Source organism: Chiloscyllium plagiosum, chromosome 5 (genome assembly GCF_004010195.1).
Source record: "Chiloscyllium plagiosum isolate BGI_BamShark_2017 chromosome 5, ASM401019v2, whole genome shotgun sequence".
NCBI classification, from domain to species: Eukaryota; Metazoa; Chordata; class Chondrichthyes; order Orectolobiformes; family Hemiscylliidae; genus Chiloscyllium; species Chiloscyllium plagiosum.
This window is the reverse complement of record NC_057714.1, coordinates 20,448,470-20,469,756: the sequence shown is the minus strand read 5'-3', so window position 1 is coordinate 20,469,756 and position 21,287 is coordinate 20,448,470. Positions and strand designations below refer to the sequence as shown.

Sequence of the window (21,287 nt, the reverse complement as noted above, 5' to 3'; positions counted from 1 at the left end):
CAAATTCTACTCGGCCTTATGCTTTTGAGCATATTATAATCAGTGGATTTGTACTTGTGTCTTTTACTGGCTGTTCAGTATTTTGTCTCTTCAGGCTGTTGCAGTTGGCAAAACACAAGTTAACTCTTCTTTTGTTAACTTGTAACTTGTTTCATGTTGAGATACTTAGAAAATGGATTTTTGGATGCGAAATCATTAATTTGCACTTGCTTTGCAGAAGTCCCTCTTACTTTGGTTCTATTTTTCTCATGTAGCAAAAATGCTGCTTTTTTGAGCCTGAAATCATGACTCACAATACTTTAAAAATAAACATCCATTCAATGGACTACTGTATCCTGGCTGGTTTTGTTGGACTCTGTCTGTCTGCGCGCGCGCAGATTTCCTGATGGTAGGAGTTTAGATTTTGTTTCAGCTCAAGTACTACTCTGATACCAAGACTTGCTACATCTTAAGTCGATGCCTGTAACTATTCTGCACAAGGTTTGTCTGCCTGCCAATGGAATATAGCACGAGCTTTCCATGTGATGTTTTGACAATCTGCTTGATTCATCTGTAATTGTTGGACTGGGACAAAATCGAAGTGACTTTTCTTTTTCCTTGTGGAACTCTGGCTGATCCGTGCCAAGTTTTTGTTGTAAATTCTCCAATGATTCCTGAGGGGTTGGAGTTCAGCGTAAGTCATTTGTTCTATTTAAGGGAGTGAGAGAGAACTACAGAGCACCATGCCTTAAATCAGTAGTGGGAAAAATACTGGACTCTATTATTAAGGGTGTGGGGAATAATCACTTGGATAATCTAATTGGTTATAGTCAGCATGGATTTAAAATGGGAAATTATTGGAAATTTTTGGAGCTTTTTTATTATTTTATTAACAGCATTGATACAGGATGGATCTAAATTATTACTTAAATTAGATATAGTACTTGGTTAGAAAGATGCAAGCATGAGGGATCAGAGGCCATGGAATGCTGTGAATTAAGGATTAGCTCACAGACCGATAACAGGAGTAAGTGTTTTACTTGGCAGCCTGACACTAGTGGGGAATTGCAAGTATCAGTACTTAGGACCCCAGCTGTTGACAATCTGCAGCAACGATTTGTAGCTGGGGACCAAATGTAATGTTTGCAATTTTGATAATGATACAAAGCTGAATGGATGATGAGGAAGATGTAAAGTGACATCAGGACGGTAGCCATGATGTGGAGGTGCCAGTGTTGGCTTGGGGTGGACAAAGTCAGAAGTCAGATGACACCAGGTTGTAGTCCAACAGGCTTATCAGAAATGGCAAGAGCAGTGCTCCAAATGCTTGTGATTTCAAATAAACCTGTTGGATTCAACTTGGTATTGCGTGACTCAGGAGGGTTTGGACAGACTCTGAAGAGGCAAGAATGTAACAGATGGAACAAAATATGGAAAAAGTTACAGGAGAAACAGCAGTGAGGAGTAATCTTAAATGGGCAGAGGTAGAAATGAGTAGATGATTAAAGAGACCAAAAAAGGTCTTTGAAATAAGTCACTGAAGGCTAACTTGCATGTGCAGCATGCTATTAGGGGGGGGCGAATGGAATGTTAGCCATCATTGCAAAAGGATTTGAGTACAGGAGTATCCAAATCTTAGTTCATTTGCACAGAATATGAAACAGTACAGGAACAGGCTCTTCGGTCGACCACGTCTGTGCCGATTTGAATGGTGCAATTCTAAACCAATCCCACCTGCTTTCACGTGGTCTGTATCCCTCTGTACCCTGCCTACTCATGTCTGTCTAAGTGCCTCTTAAATGTTGCTATCACCTGATTTGTACCAACACTTGTAGCAGCATATTCCAAGTATGTACTACCATCTTGGGAGTGGGGTGCGGGGAATGTGCCTTATAAATCTCCTTTTCAAATGTTTCCCCCTCTTAACCTCAGTCTATTCTCCCAAGTGTTTTACATGTCTGTCCTGAGAAAAGACACTGACAATCTGCACTATCCATGCATCTCATAATTTTATATACTTCTATCTACTATAATGCACGGTGGCACACTGGTTAGCACTGCTGCCTCACAGCGCCAGAGACTCGGCTTCAGTTCCCGCCTCAGTAACCGTCTGTGTGGAGTTTGCACATTCTCCCTGTGTCTGTGTGGGTTTCCTCCGGGTGCTCTGGTTTCCTCCCACAGTCCAAAAAAAATGTGCAGGTTAGATGAATTGGTTATGCTAAATTGCCTGTAGTATTAGGTGAGGGGTAAATGTAGGGGAGGGTCGGTGTGGACTTGTTGGGCCGAAGGGCCTATTTCATCACTGTAGGGAATCTAATGCTCTAGTGAAAACAATCCAAGTTTGTCCAACCTGTCTTTACTTTGCTCCAATCCAGGCTCCTCAGATGCTGCCTGACTGGCTGTGCTGTTCTAGCACCACATTCTTCGACACTGATTTCAAGCATATGCAGTCCTCACTCTCTCCTTGTTAAATACTCAATGCCATGACCAATGAAGACAAGCACACCATATGCTGCCTTTGCCATGTGTGACAATGCTGTCATCTTGAAAGTTTATTTTGGCATTTTTTAAAAGTGAGGTTGTAAAGTAGAGATGCCAAACTGGCTACTGCGGTCAGCTTAATTAAATGGCTTTGGAGGCCTTGCTTTTTACAGCCTAATTGGGTGTGACTAGTTCTCTCAGGCTGGGCTATCTAGTTTGTTTCCTTTAACAGCAGAAACTGTTTGGAGTCTCAAGTGTTGGAAGCTTCAGTGAATGATTCTGAGCTGTTACTTTCTTTGAAATCTCTTGGTGTTGTTTCCTCCCTCTCATTGGAGAACTGAATGCAAGAATCTGTGCCCGAATTTGCCTTTTTGTTGAGTGATGTATTGTTATGATATTGGAACAGTTAAATGTTAATAGTTACTGTATCTATTATTTGGTTACGTTTTTCAATAATTAAGTTATTCTAAATTCCTCTTCCATGTGTTTGTATTTGAGCTATTGTATTTAAATAAATTGTGTTTTGCTTAACATGGAGAAGTTTGACCAGTCATATTGCATCTTGAACAAGCACTTCACATCGACCATGAAATAAGAAGTTAGGGCCAGACTACCTTTAAAATATTTTCAGGTGTCTGGTCTGTTCCATAACAATTAGGTTATCTGCTTGTGTTACCACTACTTTGAGGCACCCCCAAGATCTCCACTACATATCAGTGCTCCTAAGCATCCTGCCATTTACTGTATACATAACACTTATACCTGATTTGCCAACTTGTCTGGATTAACATTTACCTGCTGTTTCTCTGCCCAGTTTTCCAACTGATCTATATCTTGCTGTATCCATTGACAACCTTCCTCACGAACTAAACTCTACCCATTTTCTTGATGCCTACAAACTTGTTAATTTTACCACCTACATATTCATCCAAATCATTTAAATACATTACAAATGACCAAGATCGCAGCACTGATCCTTGCGGAATACCCCTGGTTATAGACATCCAGTCAGGAAAAACACCCCAACTCTTCTGTGAGCAAGCCATTTTTGTATCCAACTTAACTCACTGTGGCTTCATATTCTGGACAGCCTGTCATGAGGGACTTTTGTCAAACACTTTTTAGTAACGTTCATATGTTAGGTTCTTTTTCTTGAGATTCTTACACACTTGATGCAACTGCAATACGCCAACTTCTGTGAACAGTCAAAATTTGTTAAGCAAGTACAAGCTTTGGAGGAACACTAAACATTCCTCGCAATGCTTAGGAAGTGTGTCAAGAGATCTCTCTGAACAAAGAGACTAGTTCTTCCTTTTATACAAAATCTTAGATCACAGTCAGTAATGCCCAGCCACTCCCCCACAGTCACGTGCCACTCCAGATACAATACAGTAACCTGATTATTTCCAGAAACACAAATGTCAAGAAAAATCATTATTTGATGGCAAGATCTGGTGAAATCATTTTTTTAAACTACAGGGTGTGGTCAGAACTGCAATGTTCTTATTGATTCTGAAAAAGAGATAATAATGTAAACTTACTCTGAATAATAGGAGATGGCAGTGTAAATTTTTTACATTTGTACCTGCAAGACAACAGGTACATTGAGTTTCTTGAAGGTCAGCAGAGCATTAAACCTTTGACATCTCACATAGACAACATCCAGTACCCTACCCTTGATCATCTTTGTCACTTGTTCAAAAGAACTCAATCAAATTTGTGATTCAGTACTTCCCCTGCACCAAGTCGTCCTGACTAGCTTGAAGAAGTCGATTCTTCTCCAAATGTGAGTAAATCCTGTCACTAAAAATCTACTTCAATAATTTTCGAACCATTGATGTATGAATCACACACCAATCATTTCCTGGATTATCCTTGTTACCTTTCCTTAACAAAGGTATTGTTGTCCTGCTCCCACCTCTGTGGAAGCAAAACATTCAGAGACACGGTATACTTTTACCCCCTTCATCTTTTATTCCAGGCCCTGGAGGGAGAGAGAATGATCACCCACGTGCACAGGGACATGAGTTCTCGGTCTTTTCTCAAACAGCAGTTTCTTAATGGAATTATATAGCCATTTTACAGGGAGGAGCATCCAGATAAAGCAACATAAATATTGATTGGGTAGCCCTAACAATCAGCGAGTGCCAGTAGTAAATAGTTAAGCCTTCTGCTATTCGGCAATGAATGTTCTTAACCTTGTTAACTGGCTTCACGTAATGGATGCTTTTCACCTTGTTAACTGACTTCATGTACCGATTGCTGCTGCTTGTTAAATGGCTTTACATAATGAACGCTTTTTCACCTTGTTAAACCACTCCCCTTGCTTCCAACATCTCATTGTTTACTGCAAATTCTTAGCTGATCTGAGTCATGCTGAGCTGAACCTTTTGTTTCTCAAAACTCAAAACTTAATTCTTTCCCTCCCTGCTCATACCCTATGAACTTAACCAAAGGGACATCATTGGCTACTCTGCAGTCTTCTGGGACTTCACCTGTGGCTCAAGAGGATGGAAAGATCTCTGTCAAGGTCCCAGCAATCTCCTCCTCTGCCTCCTTTGGTATCTAGGGGTAGATCTCATCAGGCCCTGAGAGTGCATGTACCTGCCTTAATGGCTTTTTTAAAGACACCTAACACAACCTCCTTTGTATCGGCACGCCCTCGAATATCAGCATACCATTCCTTAATCATGTCTTTCTCCTTGATGAAGATCAATACAAAATACTCATTAAGGACTTCACCCACTTCCTCTGGCTCCATTCAGCAATTTCCTCCCTTTTTCATTCAATGGACCTACCAATTGCCTCGCTACCCTCTTCTTCGTGACACACAGGAAACATACCTTGGGATTCTCCTTTGTGAATCCTACTTGCAAAGGAGATTTCTTTGTTTAAATTCTTTCCTGCTCCTTGTTTCCTGAAGGACCTTGTTTCATTGAAGTTTCTGAAAACTTAGATATGCTTCCTTTTTCTTTGTGAAAAAAATTCAATATCTCATGTCTGGGGTTCATCCCCATCTTTTATCCTCACAGGAACATGCTGGGCATGAACTCTGGTCAGCTGGTGTTTTAAAAGGCTCTGATGTGTCTGTAGATTTACCCTCAAACACCTGCCTGTAATTTAATTTCTTCAGTTCCTCCCTAACACTGTTGTAATTAACCATCCCTGATTTAGCACTTTCACCCCAAGACCAGTCTTATTCTTATCTATAATGATTTTTTGAAACTTGAAGAATTATGATCCCTTCCCAAAATGTTCCCCCACTGAAACCTCAATCACCTGGTCAAGGTCTAGTGCTGCCCTTTCCCAAGTTGGACTGCCTATATATTATTTTAAGAACCATGCCCTTTGGATACATCTAATGAATTCAGCCCCATCTCAGCTTCTGGCACTCAGGGAGTTCCAGGAGAAGGTGAGGAATGCAGATGCTGGGGATTAAAGTTGAGAATGTGGTGCTGGAAAAGCACAGCAAGTCAGGCAACATCTGAGGAGCAGGAGAATCGACATTACTGGCATTCCTGATGAAGGGCTTTTGCCTGAAACGTCAATTCTCCTGCTTTTTGGATGCTGCCTGACCTGCTGTGCTTTTCCAGCTACAGTCTTGACTCTGAGTTCCAGTTAATATTGGGAAGATAAAATCATCCATAAGAACTCTGTTTTTACATATTTATACCAACTCCTCTGTTTCTCCATCTCTTGCTAGCTATTGGCAAGCCTAGAATTATAGAATTCTTACAGTGTGGAAAGAGCCCATGCAGCCCATTTGAATCCGCAGTGAGCCTCTGAAGAGCATCCCATCCCGACCCAGCTTCCCTATCCTATCACCCTGCATTTCCTATGAGTAACCCACCTTGCCTGGACAGTATGGGCAATTCAGCACAGCTAATCCATCTAACCTTGGACTGCAGAAGGAAACTGGAGCACCAAAAGGTAACCCATGCTGACACTGGGGAATGAGCAAACTCCACGCAGTCACCTGACGGTGAAATTGAACCTGGCATTGGGAGGCAGCTGCAAACCACTGAGCCTGTTGTATAACCCCATCATCGTGATTGCCCCTGTTTTTTAATTATTCCTGAGTTTTACCCAGACGACCTCCATTGAATGAGCCCTCCAAGATGTCCTATGTTAGTGCAGCTGTGACATTCTCCTTAATCAGTAATACAACTCTTCCAGCCACTTTACATTGCCCTCTATCATGCCTGAAACATCTAAACCCTGAAATGTTGAGTTGCCAGTCTAGTCCTCTTTACTAAGTTTCTGTAACGGTCACACCATTGCAGTTCCATGTATTACTCGAGGATTTAAGCTCACCTGCCTGACCTGTTTGACTCCTTGCATTACACTTCAGACTGCCAGTCCTCCTGTGTTCATTAACCTGGCCCTGCCTGTTCTTCCTGTTAAGACTTGGTTGATTTAACAATCTTTCAAGGAAAGTGGTAGAAGCAGATGTGATAGCAATGTTTCAGAGGCATTTAGACAGGGAATATAGGGAGATGGACCTTGTGCAGGCAGATTGGAATTAGTTCAGAATGTCCTCATGGTTGGTGCAGACATGGTGGCCCAAAGGTCTTGTTCCTGTGCTGGACTATTCTGTTCTGTTAAATAACTCCCATGTGCTGACAGATTGCTCTGCTCTGGTTCCTTTCTCCCTGACACACCAGTTCAAAACGTCCTGAGTGTAATCAGAAAAGCACCCTGCAAGGTTTATGACACCTCTCCAATTTAGGTGCAACTGCCCTCCTTGTACAGGTCCATTATGCCTTGAAAGATACCTCAATGCTTAAGATACCTGAAGCCTTCTGTCCTGCGCGAGACCATTGGCCACACATACCACTGTAATTATCTTCCTATTTCAGGCCTCACAAGCATGCAGCACAACGAGTAATCCTGAGATTACAACCCAAAAGGGTTTTCAACTTTTCTACCTGACTCCCAAGATTCCCTCAGCTGTACACCTTCTCACTCTTTGCCTTTGTCATGCATGCCAATATGGACCATCGTCCCTGGCTGCTCATCCACATCTTTCAGAAAACCCTGTGCCTGCTCAAAGACATTCTTGAGCTTGATACCAGGTAGAGAAAATACCATCCTAGAGTCTTGTTCACAGCCACAGAAATGTTTCTGTGTGAGTGACCATGTTGTCCCCTAAGTGAGACTCTGTTGATGAGAAGGGCAAGGCTGGCAGGAGTAGACAACACTGGGGAATAGAGGCATTGTGGCTGTGGTCGAGAAACAGGAGTCAGATGTCGGGTATGGGCAACTGGGATCCTGTGATTCCTTGAGAATATAGGGGAGGCAGGAGTATACTTCAGAGGGAAATCAGAAGGGCAAAAGTATGAAGCCAAAGTCAGTATTTACTGTGGAGAAAGCCATTGAAGCTGGTGAACTTTGGGTAATAAATCATCATGTCTAAAATAGTCCATATTACAGAAGAGGAGGTTCTGGGCATCTTAAAATGCACAGGGGTAAATAAATTCCTCTGGGACCTGATCAAGTGAATCCCAGGGCGTTGTGAGAAGCCAGACAAGAACTTGCAGGCCCCCTATCAGAGAGATTTGTATCATTGACAGCCATAAGTGAGGTGCCAGAAGACTTGAGCATGGTTAATGTGCCATTACTTCCAAATGGCTGCGAGGAAAAGTCAGGAAACTACAGTTCAATGAGCGGAATATTAATGATGCACATGTTGGAGGAGTTTGAGACAGGATCTAATGTGTGTTTGGGAAGGCAAGGACTGACTAGCAATAGTCCACAGAGTCATAGAGATGTACAGCATGGAAACAGACCCTTCGGTCCAACTCATCCATGCCGACCAGATATCCCAACCCAATCTAGTGCCACCTGCAGCACCCGGCCCATATCCCTCCAAACCCTTCCTATTCATACCCCAATCCAGATGCTGCTTAAATGTTGCAATTGTACCAGCTTTCACCACTTCCTCTGGCAGCTTATTCCATACATGTACCACCCTCTGCGTGAAACATTTGCCCCTTACGTTTCTTTTATATCTTTCCCCTCTCACCCGAAACCTATGCCCTCTAGTTCTGGACTCCCCGACCCCAGAGAAAAGTCTTTGTCTATTTATCCTATCCATGCCTCTCATAATTTTGTACACCTCTATAAGGTCACCCTTCAGCCTCCGACGTTCCAGGGAAAACAGCTCCAGACTGTTCAGCTTCTCCCTATAACTCAAATCCTCCAACCCTGGCAACGTCCTTGTAAATCTTTTCTGAACCATTTCAAGTTTCACAACGTCTTTCCAATAGGAAGGAGACCAGAATTGCACGTAATATTCCAAAAGTGGCCTAACCAATGTCCTGTACAGCTGCAACATGACCTCCCAACTCCTGTACGCAATACTCTGACCAATAAAGGAAAGCATACCAAACGCCTTCTTCGCTATCCTATCTACCTGTGACTCCACTTTCAAGGAGATATGAACCTGCACACCAAGATCTTTGTTCAGCAACATTCCCAAGGACCTTACCATTAGGTGTATCCTGTCCTGCTTTGCTTTCCCAAAATGCAGCACCTAGCATTTATCTGAATTTGATCTGATTCCATCTGCCACTCCTCAGCCCATTGGCCCATCTGATCAAGATCCCGTTGTAATCTGAGGTAACCTTCTTCGTTGTCCACTACACTTCCAATTTTCGTGTCATCTGCAAACATGCCTCTTATGCTCACATCCAAATCATTAATATAAATGACGAAAAGTAGTGGACCCAGCACCGATTCTTGTGGAACTCTACCGGTCACAGGTCTCAAGTCTAAAAATCAACCCTCCACCACCAGCCTCTGTCTTCTAACTTTGAGCCAGTTCTGTATCGAAATGGCTAGTTCTCCCTGTATTCCATGAGATCTAACCTTGCTAATCAGTCTCCCATGGGGAACCTTGTTGGACGCCTTACTGAAGTCCATATAGATCATGCACACTGCTCTGCCCTCATCAATCCTCTTTGTTACTTCTTCAGAAAACTCAATCAAGTTTGTGAGACATGATTTCCCACGCACAAAGCCATGCTGACTATCCCTAATCAGTCCTTGCCTTTCCAAATACTTGTACATCCTGTCCCTCAGGATTCCCTCCAACAACTTGCCCACCACCAACATCACTGATCCCTGGAGTCTTCTGGCACCTCACCTGTGACTATCGATGATACAAATATCTCAGTAAGAGTCCCATCAATCACTTCCCTCGTTTCCCACAGCGTTCCATGGTATACCTGACCAGGTCCTATGGATTTATCTACTTTGTGTTTCAAGGCATCGAGCATGTCCTCTTAGAACATAGAACATAGAAGAATACAGCACAGTACAGGCCCTTCGGCCCTCGATGTTGCGCCGATCCAAGCCCACCTAACTTACACTAGCCCACTATCCTCCATATGCCTATCCAATGCCAGCTTAAATGCCCATAATGAGGGAGAGTCCACCACTGCTACTGGCAGGGCATTCCATGAACTCACGACTCGCTGAGTAAAGAACCTACCCCTAACATCTGTCCTATACCTAACAGCCCTTAATTTAAAGGTATGCCCCCTTGTAATAGCTAACTCCATACGTGGGAAAAGATTCTCACTGTCGACCCGATCTAAAACCCTAATCATCTTGTACACCTCTATCAAGTCACCCCTAAACCTTCTTTTCTCCAATGAAAACAACCACAAGTGCCTCAGCCTTTCCTCATACGACCTTTCTACCATACCAGGCAACATCCTGGTAAACCTCCTCTGCACACGTTCCAGTGCCTCCACATCCTTCCTATAATATGGCGACCAAAACTGCACCCAATACTCGAGATGCGGCCGCACCAGAGTCTTATACAACTGCAACATGACCTCAGTACTCCGGAACTCAATTCCTCTACCAATAAAAGCCAGTACACCATATGCCTTCTTCACCGCACTATTTACCTGGGTGGCAACTTTCAAAGATCTGTGTACATGGACACATGGATAATGTCGATAAATGTGAGGTTCTCCACTTCCGTAGCAAAAGCAGGAAGGTACATTATTATCTGAATGGCTATAAATTGAGAGAAGGGAATGTACAATGAGATGTCTGTGTCTTTGTGCACCAGTTCCAGCCAACTCCTAATCCAAACCTCCAACTCACCCTCAATGCCATACCTCCGTATTTTTTGCAGTAGTCTACCATGGGGAACCTTATCAAACGCCTTACTAAAATCCATATACACCACATCAACCGCTTTCCCCTCGTCCACCTCCTTAGTCACCTTCTCAAAGAATTCAATAAGGTTTGTGAGGCACGACCTTCTGTAATATGGGCATTTTTCAAGATGTCACCATCTATTTCGCTACTTTCTATATGTTCCATGACCTTTTCCACAGTAAACACTGATGCAAAATGTTTAGTATGTCCCCCCATCTCCTGCGACTCCACACACAGGCTGCTTTGCTGATTTTTGAGGGGCCCTATTCTCTCCCTAGTTACCGTTTTATCCTTAATGTATTTGTAAACATCCTTTGGATTCTCCTTAACCCTATTTGCCACAGCTATCTCATGTCCCCTTTTTGCCCTCCTGATTTGCTTCTTAGGAGTATACTCCTACTGCCTTTATACTCTTCTCAGGATTCATTCGATCTCTCTTAAGACCATAAGACATAGGAGTGAAAGTAACACCTGCACTATGTGTATGTCTCTGACATCTCTTGGAGTAGTGTGACTGTGTCTGCAACTTTTCTCCCTTCCTATAACTGCCATCCATCACATCCTCTTGCTCTTGTAAATTCCTCATTACCTGTCCAACTGATGCATTCAATTGGAGACTCTTGATCAACAGCATTTGTTGCAGATCTAATCTTCTTACTTGATAGACTGGTTAGTAAGGTTAGATCACACTGAGTCCACAGAGACCTGGCCAGTGGGATGCAAAATTGGCTTGACGTTCGGAGACAGAGGATGGCAGTAGAGAGTTGGTGTGCAGAATGGAGGCCTGTGACCAGCATTGTGCTTCAAGGATCAGTGTCTGGTCCGCTGTTGTTTGTAATTTTTATACAAATGATTTGGATGAGAATGTAGGAGGCATGGCTAGTAACTTTGCAGATGACACTAAAATTGGTGGCATAGTGCACAGCGTATGGTCCGAGAAATGGCAGATCGACTTGAAGGTAGATAAATGCAAAGTGTTGCATTTTGGTGAGGCAAACCAGGGCACAAATTGCACAGTCAATGGTAGGGCCATTAACAGAGAGACCTTGGGGTGCAGGTGCTTAGTTCCTTGAGAGTGGTGTCACAGTTTGACAGGGTGGTGACGAAGGCAATTGGCATGCCTGCTTTCATCAGTCAGAGCATTGACTGCTGGATTTGGGATTAAAGCTGTACAAGACATTGGTGAGGTCACGTCTGGAGTACGCATACAAGTTTGGTTGCCCTGCTATCGGAAGGATGTTATTAAATTGGAAGGGATGCAAAAAAAGATGTAATTGAGATTGGATGGTTTGAGTTATAAGGAGAGGCTAGATTGGCTGGGACTTTGTTCCCTGGATGTTTATAAGATATTGAGGGGTATAGATAAAGTGAATAGCCAAGATCTCTTCCTCCGGGTAGGGGAGTCCAAAACTAGAGGGTGTAGGTTTAATATGAGAGGCAAAACTTTTCAAACAGGACCCGAGAGGCAACTTTTTTCCTCAAATGGTGTTTGCCTTCCTCAGCAAAGTCTAATGCTTATGAAAAACCCATACTTTGACTTCAATAGCAGCACTTTTCCCTCACAGCCCCTCTGCAAAATGGCCTCTCTTTGCTACACAGCCAGTAGAAAAGAAAAATTTGATTTTAGCTTCCTATATTCTCATCCAAATAGACCTACATGGAATAGTGTAGGTTAGATGGGCTTCAGATTGGTGTGACAGGTCGGCGCAACATCGAGGGCCGAAGGGCCTGTGCTGTGCTGTAATGTTCTATGTTCCCCACAGTTGTTTTTAAGCAGTTGCTGGTACTCTTCCTTTTTTGCTTAGCCTACCAGTAGGGAGCAGTCCTGAAGCTCACCAAAGCCCGCACTTTGAATCAGATGATTTCTTCAGACCTTTCTGTAAGCTTAAAGGGTCCAATGTCTTTATGACCTATATGGGAATATTGAGGCTGACAGCAAACTGCGTTGCTTAGAAGGAGCATTGTCCTTTGATAGCTTAGTCAGAACCCTCTATTATTTGATAAATCACTTTTTACGTACAGGTATTATTATGTTGAAGTTACTCAGATTGTGTGGGGTGAACCTAACCTGAAATTCATGAGAATAGGTCTTTTAAGTAGATATGTCACTGTTCAATAGACTTGGGTGTTTGCCGGTATATTGCAGATGGCTTTGGTGAGGAATGAATCACAAAAGTATTCAATTTATGAAAATCCTGGTAATGTTATTACAGAAAAAACATCTAAATCTGGATTAATTGCTTGAAAAATGAGATGTTTTCTGTAACCTATTATACATAGACCTACTTTCTTTGTACAGTGATTTATCTCTTGGCATATTTAGGAGTTCAACCTGTTCACAGGTTGGCAACCTTGTTTAAAATTCAAGTATTTGCTGGCAGAGGCAGTATTTTGTTTTGATGTAATGAGCAGACTTTTGAAGTTATGTGATCTGCAGGTTATCCGATTTACTGATCCTTGCCAGCCTAGTATGTCACAAAAAGAAATGGGTACCAAAGCAGCAAACTGTTTTACTTGGGACTGGATGTACTCAGTCATCATTTTTTCAGTATGTTTCTCTGAAAGTTGACTTGGCAATTTAGAACCAAAAGTTTCCACAGAATACTATACAATAAACATGTTTTATTAATTAGCAGTTAGGAAATTGTTCAAAATATGCAGTTCAAAGGTTGATGTACAAAGATATATTAATAAACCAGATCTTTTGTGTTTGTTGGGTGTTGAAGAGCAATGTTTTACTTTAAAACATCAGTAGTCGCTGACTGGGGACATCAGTGCTGGTTTTCAGTTCAGCAGTTAGATCAAGCTGCTGAAACTGATGAATGGTTTATGAACGCCGCAAAAATAACCTTCAGAACAAGTGCCCTGTTTGCAAAGCTGTGACCCATTGTCGACTAACCTGCATTGATTTTTAATACAGAGCATGGGTGATGCTTTCTAGTGTAGAAGCTTTTCGGCATATGCGTTCAAGGTTACTGTGAGGCATCTGAGGATGAGGATGTATGAGTATGCTTACGGTTTGTAGTTTTCGTGGTAGATACCCTTAACTGTGCACAGGGAAAGCAGTGAGCAGGTTTTGTAGCTTGCTGCCAGAGGGGCGGCACAGTGGCTCAGTGGTTAGCACTGCTGCCTATCAGCACCAGGGTCCCAGGTTTAATTTCAGCCTCGGGCGACTGTCTGCGTGGAGTTTGCACGTTCTCTGTGTCTGCGTGGGTTTCCTCCAGGTGCTCCGGTTTCCTCCTACAATCCAAAGGTGTGCAGGTTAGGTGAATTGGCCATGCTAAATTGCCCATAGGTGCATTAGTCAGAGGGAAATGGGTCTGGGTGGGTTACTCTTTGGAGGGTCGGTGTGGACTGGTTGGACCGAAGGGCCTGTTTCCATACTGTAGGGAATCTAATCTATAAACTAAAGGAGTAATAGCAAACAAGCTTGAATTAAGGCATCACTTGCACCAGATTATAAAAGGTTTGTGTAGAGATTTGCTGCTGAGGTGCTGTTTGCCGAGCTGGGAATTTGGTTTGCAGACGTTTTTAGGTGACAGACTCTGTGCTTTAGAGGCACCTGTGAAGCACTGTTGAATTACGTCGGCTGGAATTTATTTGCTTTCATTTCTGTTACTGGCTCCGGCTGTTCATTGCAGTGGTTGGTACATTGAGGTCAACGTGTTTATTGATGGAGTCTGAGGAAGAGTTCCAAGTTTGTCGGAATTCTTCGGCTGTCCTCTGTGGCTTGTCCTATTATTGTCATGTTGTCGCAGGTGTGTGTGCGCACAAAGGATGTCCTTGATAGTATTTTGTTCAGTCTCTGTATGAAATCTTTTAAACCATGTTTGTCCTCCACATGATTGGGTCTTTTATGTCTGACGGGCATCTGTGGCTGAAGTTGCAGGGATGTACAAAACAACACAGTGAGGACATGCTGTGACCCAGCATGCGAGCTACTCTCGGCGAAAGTGAGGACTGCAGATGCTGGAGATCAGAGTCAAGAGTGTGGTGCTAGAAAAGCACAGCAGGTCAGGCAGCATCCGAGGAGCAGGAAAGTCATGTTTTGGGTAAAAACCCTTCTTCAGGATTCCTGATGAAGGGCTTTTGCCCAAAACATTGATTTTCCTGCTCTTTGGATGCTGCCTGACCTGCTGTGCCTTTCTAGAACTAGACACTAACTATTCTACCTTGTATTAAAAGAAAAGTGTTGGACCTGACAGCTCTAATTTAGGGCCACATGTAAACTTGCAGCCACATTCCAATGACAACTCACCAGAACAAAAGTTCCAATACCCATCATGTGCGGGACAGATATGGCATACAAGATTCCACGCAGAGACTGCTCCACAGCCCTGAGGATGTCACCGAGAAAGGGGGCGAAATGTCTGCAAACCAAATTCCCATGTCAGTGAACATACTCACAGCAACGGCAGCACATTATAAAAGCTCAGACACTGTTCTTGATTGCTTTCATACTAATTGGCGATTAGAAATTGTAAAGCAAACCATCACAGTTGGTATTTAGCCAACTTGGAGAGAAACATTTGGAGGTCTGTCCTCCCTTTCACAAGCAAAAGTATGGTCAAGCAAAGTGTTGCTTGGTGAGTCTTGTCCAACTAGTGGCCATGCCTCTGACTCAACAGGTGGTAGATTTAAGCATTTAAAAAAATGTTGACCGCTATTCACTTGAGTGTTGCTTCAAAGTTAGAGATGTTTAAAACAAGGATCCATCTGCTCTCTTGGTTGGAAAGATGGCACTATTTCAAAGAAGACTGAGGTGGAATTACACCTGATGCACTCGCCTAATGTTCAATCAACGTTATAAAATCAGACTTGCTAATTACTATAGTAATTCCTGTTTTTGGGAGTATGTTGTGTACAAATTAGCTATCACGTTTGTTGCAGTGGCTACCTAATAGACTTGTAACATTTGGATAAGATCCTTGGTCATGGAAAAAATTTTTGCATGTCCAACAGTGACCTAGTAGTGGTCCATTTCATTAACCTTTTTTGAGGGCTTCTGTAAATTAAAATGATAGCAAAATAGGAGCAAGAACAGGCCCATGTGGTCCTTGCAGCCTCCTTTACCATTCAGTATGATCATGGCTGATCATCCATCTCAGTACCTGTTCCTGCTTTTCTCCCCATGCATTCTGATCCTTTTATGTCCAGGAAATATATTTAACTCCTTGAAAACATTTCATGTTTTGACCTCCGCCACTAACTGTGATAGAGAATTCCACAGGCTATGGATAAAACAATTGCTTCTTAATTTTAGGTTTTAGGCTTCTCCTGTCTTGTTAGACAGTGACTTCTCGTTATGGATTCTCCGATCATTGGGAACTTTCATTGTGCTTGCCCTGTCTAGTCATGGAGTCATAGTCTTACAGCATGGAGACAGGCCACGTGGCCCTAGCTGGCCTAGGCTGACCAAACTATCAATTCACACTGACTCCATTACCCTATCCATGTATTTATCCAAATGCCTTTTAATTGTTGTTAATGTACCCACCTCAACCACTTCTGCTGGCAGCTCATTCCATATGTGTACCACCCTCTGAAAAAAGGTTGCCTCTCAGGTCCCCTTTTCTTCTTTTGCCCCCGAACCTTGAAATTATGCCTTCTCGTTCTTGATTCCCAACCCTCGGAAAAAGACAGAGTGCATTCACTCTATCCATGCCTCTCATGATCTTTCACACTTCTGTACAATGCCCCCTCAGTCTCCTACACTGTAAAGAGAAATGTCCTAGCTTGTTCAACCTCTGTCTATAATTCAGTCCCTTGAGTCCTGGCAGCATCTTTGTAAATGTTTTGTGCACTCTTTTTATAGCTTAGTAACATCCTTCCTAAAGCAAGGTGACCAAAATTGAACATAATACTCCAAATGTGGCCTCACCAACATCCTGTACACCTGCAACTTAACTTCCCAAGTTATACTCCCCAACCTGTCAGAGTTTTATAGGTGTCCCTTTCTTTCTAGGAACTGGAGGGTTCCTACTTTCTAGGAACTGGAGGGTTCCTACTTGCGGAACGTTTCAGGGAACACCTCTGGGAAACCCACACCAAACAACCCAACTGTCCCGTGGCTGAACACTTTAACTCCCCCTCCCACTCCGCCAAGGACATGCAGGTCCTTGGCCTCCTCCATCGCCAGACCCTGACCACACGACGCCTGGAGGAAGAGCCCCTCATCTTCAACCACACGGGATGAATGTAGATTTCTCCAGCTTCCTCATTTCCCATCCCCCAACCTTATCTCAGTCCCAACCCCCGGATTCAGCATCGCCCTCTTGACCTGCAATCTTCTTCCCAACCTCTCCGGCCTATCACCCTCACCTCCTTCCACCTATCGTATTCCCAGCGCCTCTCCCCCAAATCCCCTCCCCCCTACCTTTTATCTCAGCCTGCCTGGCACACCAGCCTCATTCCTGAAGAAGGGCTTATGCCCGAAACATCGATTCCCCTGCTCCTCGGATGCTGCCTGGCCTGCTGTGTTTTTCCAGCGTCACATTTTTCAACTCTGCTCTCCAGCATCTGCAGTCCTCACTTTTTCTCCTCATGCAAGCTACATGTGTGACCTACCACAGCAAACACTTAACCCTCTGACAAGAGAATGGGATATTTTACACCATGTCATTCGAACTATTGGGGCATAAGCACAAAACATCCTGACAATTTACTTATCCAAAACAAATGTAAGTTTACTTGTCCTTAAATTTCCTTTCTTTTCCTGTGTCTCTGCAGGGAACATGGGTCTGGTTAAGAGCAGATGAGCAGCACCTCCCAAGTATGGTTTCAAGCTGTGGTGGTGGAGTAATCAGTTTCATTACAAGCTGTGGTCAGGTGAGTGAAATTGGGCATAGGGTTGACCTGACTAAGTAAATTGGAAACCTTTTGGCATTTACTGTTTGCATTTCCATTGCCGCTCATACCTCTGAATTGGAATTCAAACCGAGACGAGGCACGCAGAATACTTGAATTGTCTCGGCTGAGACACAAATTTTTAAACAATGAGACGTAAAGGGACAGTAGGAGATGAGAGGTTCAGCAAAAGGGAAGCCTGTGGTTTATATGAATGTCTCACAGGAGTGTTTTCTGTTTGACTGGTCTGCAGAGAAATCTTTAAAGTGTATGAAAAAAACTTACCTCCTCTTCAGGCAATGATTCCATATGACAGTGAATTTCGCTGGGATTGAATGTCATGACTGTGATGAGGATCCAAATTATATAATTAAACTAAACTTGTACATGTTAGTGAGATACTGCATTAGGTAGTCCCAGTCACCCAGTTAAAATTGGGGCAGGTAGAAACCTGTTCAAAATGAAGTTGGAAATGCCCATCTTCCCATAGGTAAGCAGTGTTAAAGCTGAACCTACGTTTCTACAATGCTCCTCTTCTCATTCCTTTTTGGTTAAGCTGTATACATTTTTTTTGATAACTTCAGTTGAATATCTTTTACATGCATTTGAACAAATCTAAGGCTGAACAGGCATATTTATAATAGAATCTGAAAGAACCATGTGACACTTCTGGACATGTTGGAGAATAAAAGCTGTTGAGGTCACCAGATGAGGTCTGATCTAGTACCACATAGATTCATTTGAATAGACAAATGCAAATACTGAAGATGCGGAAAAATTGCAGATTTAGGCAGGAAGTGATTGCACAAGATGAGAAAACATTGTGGATGTAAGTATGTTCAGTAGAGCAGGAACTGGGTGAAACAATATATCAGCCAGGTCTTGTGGATGGATTTTAGCAAAGAGTTAGAAACAGATGTTAGGGGTTGGAGAACCGTGAGTTTCCAAAGTTGTGGAGATTGAAGGGAGGATGTGTCAAATTTTGCAATGAATGACAATGCTAAGTATAGTGGTCTGATATTCAATTATAGGGTCATGATACAAGAAGAGGGAGGAGAAGTGTTGGAAAAAGTAGGATGGAAGGTCTTTTTGACTTTCTAACTCTTCAGAGATGCTGACTGATCAATTGAGTATCTCCAGAAATTTTATTTCAGTCTCATTTGGCAGGGATTTCCTGCTTGGAAATAGCTACCAAGACTCCTCATGTCACTGGTAAGGTATTTCTGATCATTTTGTGTTGGTTTTGTTCAACTGAGTTTAAATACTGTAAGACCTGTTCAGCTGATTGGCTGAAAAACATAAGCATTCCTGGTAGGATAGCAATTATAACGTAATAGTAGAATTTCAAAGTCAGTTTGAGAGAGGGCAACTCTGGACTCAAACAGGTGTCCTCAACTAGTAAACAAGAGTTAGTACTGAGGTATGAGGAAAGGTGTCGAAGGTAGACTGAAGGGCAAGTCAGTGGATTAGCAGAACATGGAGCAGGTGTACGCAGTTCAGCCCCTTGAACGTGGTTTGCCATTTAATACAATGATAGCTGATTTCATCTTGAACTCAACACCATTTTCCTAATCATTCTCCATAATACATCTATCTCCTGCCCTCGAATTTACTTCATGCCCTGGCTTCACTGAAGTAGTGAATTCCATAGACTCCACAACCCTTTTGAGAGACATAATTCCTCCTCGTCTCCTATTGAAATTTGTTACCCCTATTCTGAAACTATGACCCCTCATTCTAGACTGCCTCGAGGCTGCAGCTGCATAGGCAGATGTTTTATTCTGGTTAAAAAGAAGGAACTGATTAGTGGGATTAACAATCTGTGGTTAGCAAAACTGGTCAGCAGAGTTTTAGTAAGCAGCAGTTGATGACCTAAATTGGTTTTCTCCCTCTGTATTCATGTTTAATGAAAGTCATAGTCATAGTGTTGGAGAGCACTGAAACAGAACCTTCTGTCCATGTCGACCAGGTAGCCTAAATTAATTTAGTCTGATTTGCCAGTCTATAAAATCAAACAGCATGAGTTTCAATGCATTTATAAAATGCGAATGGCTAAAATTAAGTGTGGGACATTTGGAAGATGCAACTGGGGAATCAGTAATGTGGACCAGAAACAGCAGATAATTTAGAACAATACTTTGCATTGGGCCTGGTGTGAAATACACAATAAACATTCCAAAGATAACAGATAAGCAAGGTGCTACTGGGTGTTAAGATCTTGTAACTGTCTCTACCTAATAAGGGGTTAAGAATTGACACACTAAGGAGACTTGAGGCATACATGTCACCAGTGAGTGGTCTGTGCGCAAGGGTGATTTGTATTTTTGATTCCCCCTAGAAATGTGAGTATGGTTGGCTCTGCCAGCCATTATTACCTATCCCTTTGTTGCCTTTGAGAAGTTGATGGGGTGCTGACCTCTTGGACAGGTGCTGTAATTAGACTCACAGTTGTGTTAAGAAGGGAATTCCAGGATTTGGACCAAATAACTATGCATTGGTAATTCACCAAGCATGCTGTATGCTTTCTTCACCATCATTTGTGTACTTTCAGGGAACTGTAGACCTGTATGCCTAGATCTGTTGGTATGTTGATGAGACTAAGAGTTCTACCATTTACTGTACACTTCCCTCCTACATTTGTTTTTTCAAATGCATCACCTCACACATTAAATTCATCTGCCATTTCTCTGCTCAAGTCTCCAGCCTGTTGTACTGTCTCCTCTGGTAATCCTATCCACAGCTCCCCCATTCTTTGTGTCATCAGCCAACTTATTAATCAGGACACCTCCATTCTCATCCAAATCATTTATGTACAAAACAAACAAGAGGGTCCCAGCACTGATCCCTGTGGAACACCACTGGAACTGCTGTAATCTACACAGGAGCTGCTATGCTGTGTAATACACACAGGGTCTGATGTTCTCTATAATGTACAAAGCGACTGCTCTTCTGAGTTATGTACTCAGAGACTGCTTTTCAGTATAATATAATCAGAGAAACACCATTCCACTGCTACTGTGTTTTCTATGACTACGCCAGTTGTCTATCCATGTTACCAACTCATTATGGATCCCATGTGACTTCACCTTCGCCATGAGGAACCTTGGCAAAGGTCCTTGAGCAGTCTATCCAAACAACATCAACCACCCTGCCCATATCAGTCATCATCCTCAAATAAACTCCAATCAAGGTTGTAAGACATGACCTTCCCCATGCAGTCATGTCACCTATCATTAATATGTCTTACTGTTTGGTGGCTTCACCAGGTTAACATCTATTTTCAGGTGTGCTTGGTGCTACTCTCGGTGTGCTGTCCTGCACTCTCCATTGAACTAGGATTGGTCCCCTGGCTTGATGGTAATGATTGATTAGATTAGAGATTAGATTAGATTACTTAGTGTGCAAACAGGCCCTTCGGCCCAACAAGTCCACACCGACCCGCCGAAGCGTAACCCGCCCAGACCCATCATTTACCCCTTCACCTAACACTGAGGGCAATTTAGCATGGCCAATTCACCTAACCTGCACATTTTTGGATTGTGGGAGGAAGCCGGAGGAAACCGGAGCACCCGGAGGAAACCCACGCAGACACGGGGAGAATGTGCAAACTCCACACAGTCGCCTGAGGCGGGAATTGAACCCGGGTCTCTGGCGCTGTGAGGCAGCAGTGCTTACCACTGTGCCACCGTGCCGCCCACAATTGAGTGGCGTATATATCGGGCCATGAGGTTACAGATTATGCTGGATACAATTCTGCCACTGTTGATGTTCCACAGCATCCCATGGGTGCTCAGTCTTGAGTT

General features: G+C 43.0%; 1 protein-coding gene across 3 annotated transcripts in view; it reads left to right on the top strand.

Moving 5' to 3' along the window:
• Positions 1–21,287, top strand: part of myo10 (myosin X) — a 330,909-nt gene that overhangs the window by 57,431 nt on the left and 252,191 nt on the right. For 2 of the 3 annotated variants that reach the window (XM_043689679.1, XM_043689680.1), the window contains exon 2: positions 17,368–17,466. The exons of the other annotated variant lie outside the window; for it this stretch is intronic. In XM_043689679.1, the coding sequence (XP_043545614.1) occupies positions 17,368–17,466 (99 nt within the window). The remainder of the gene's footprint in view (positions 1–17,367; positions 17,467–21,287) is intronic. 3 annotated transcript variants of the gene reach the window in all.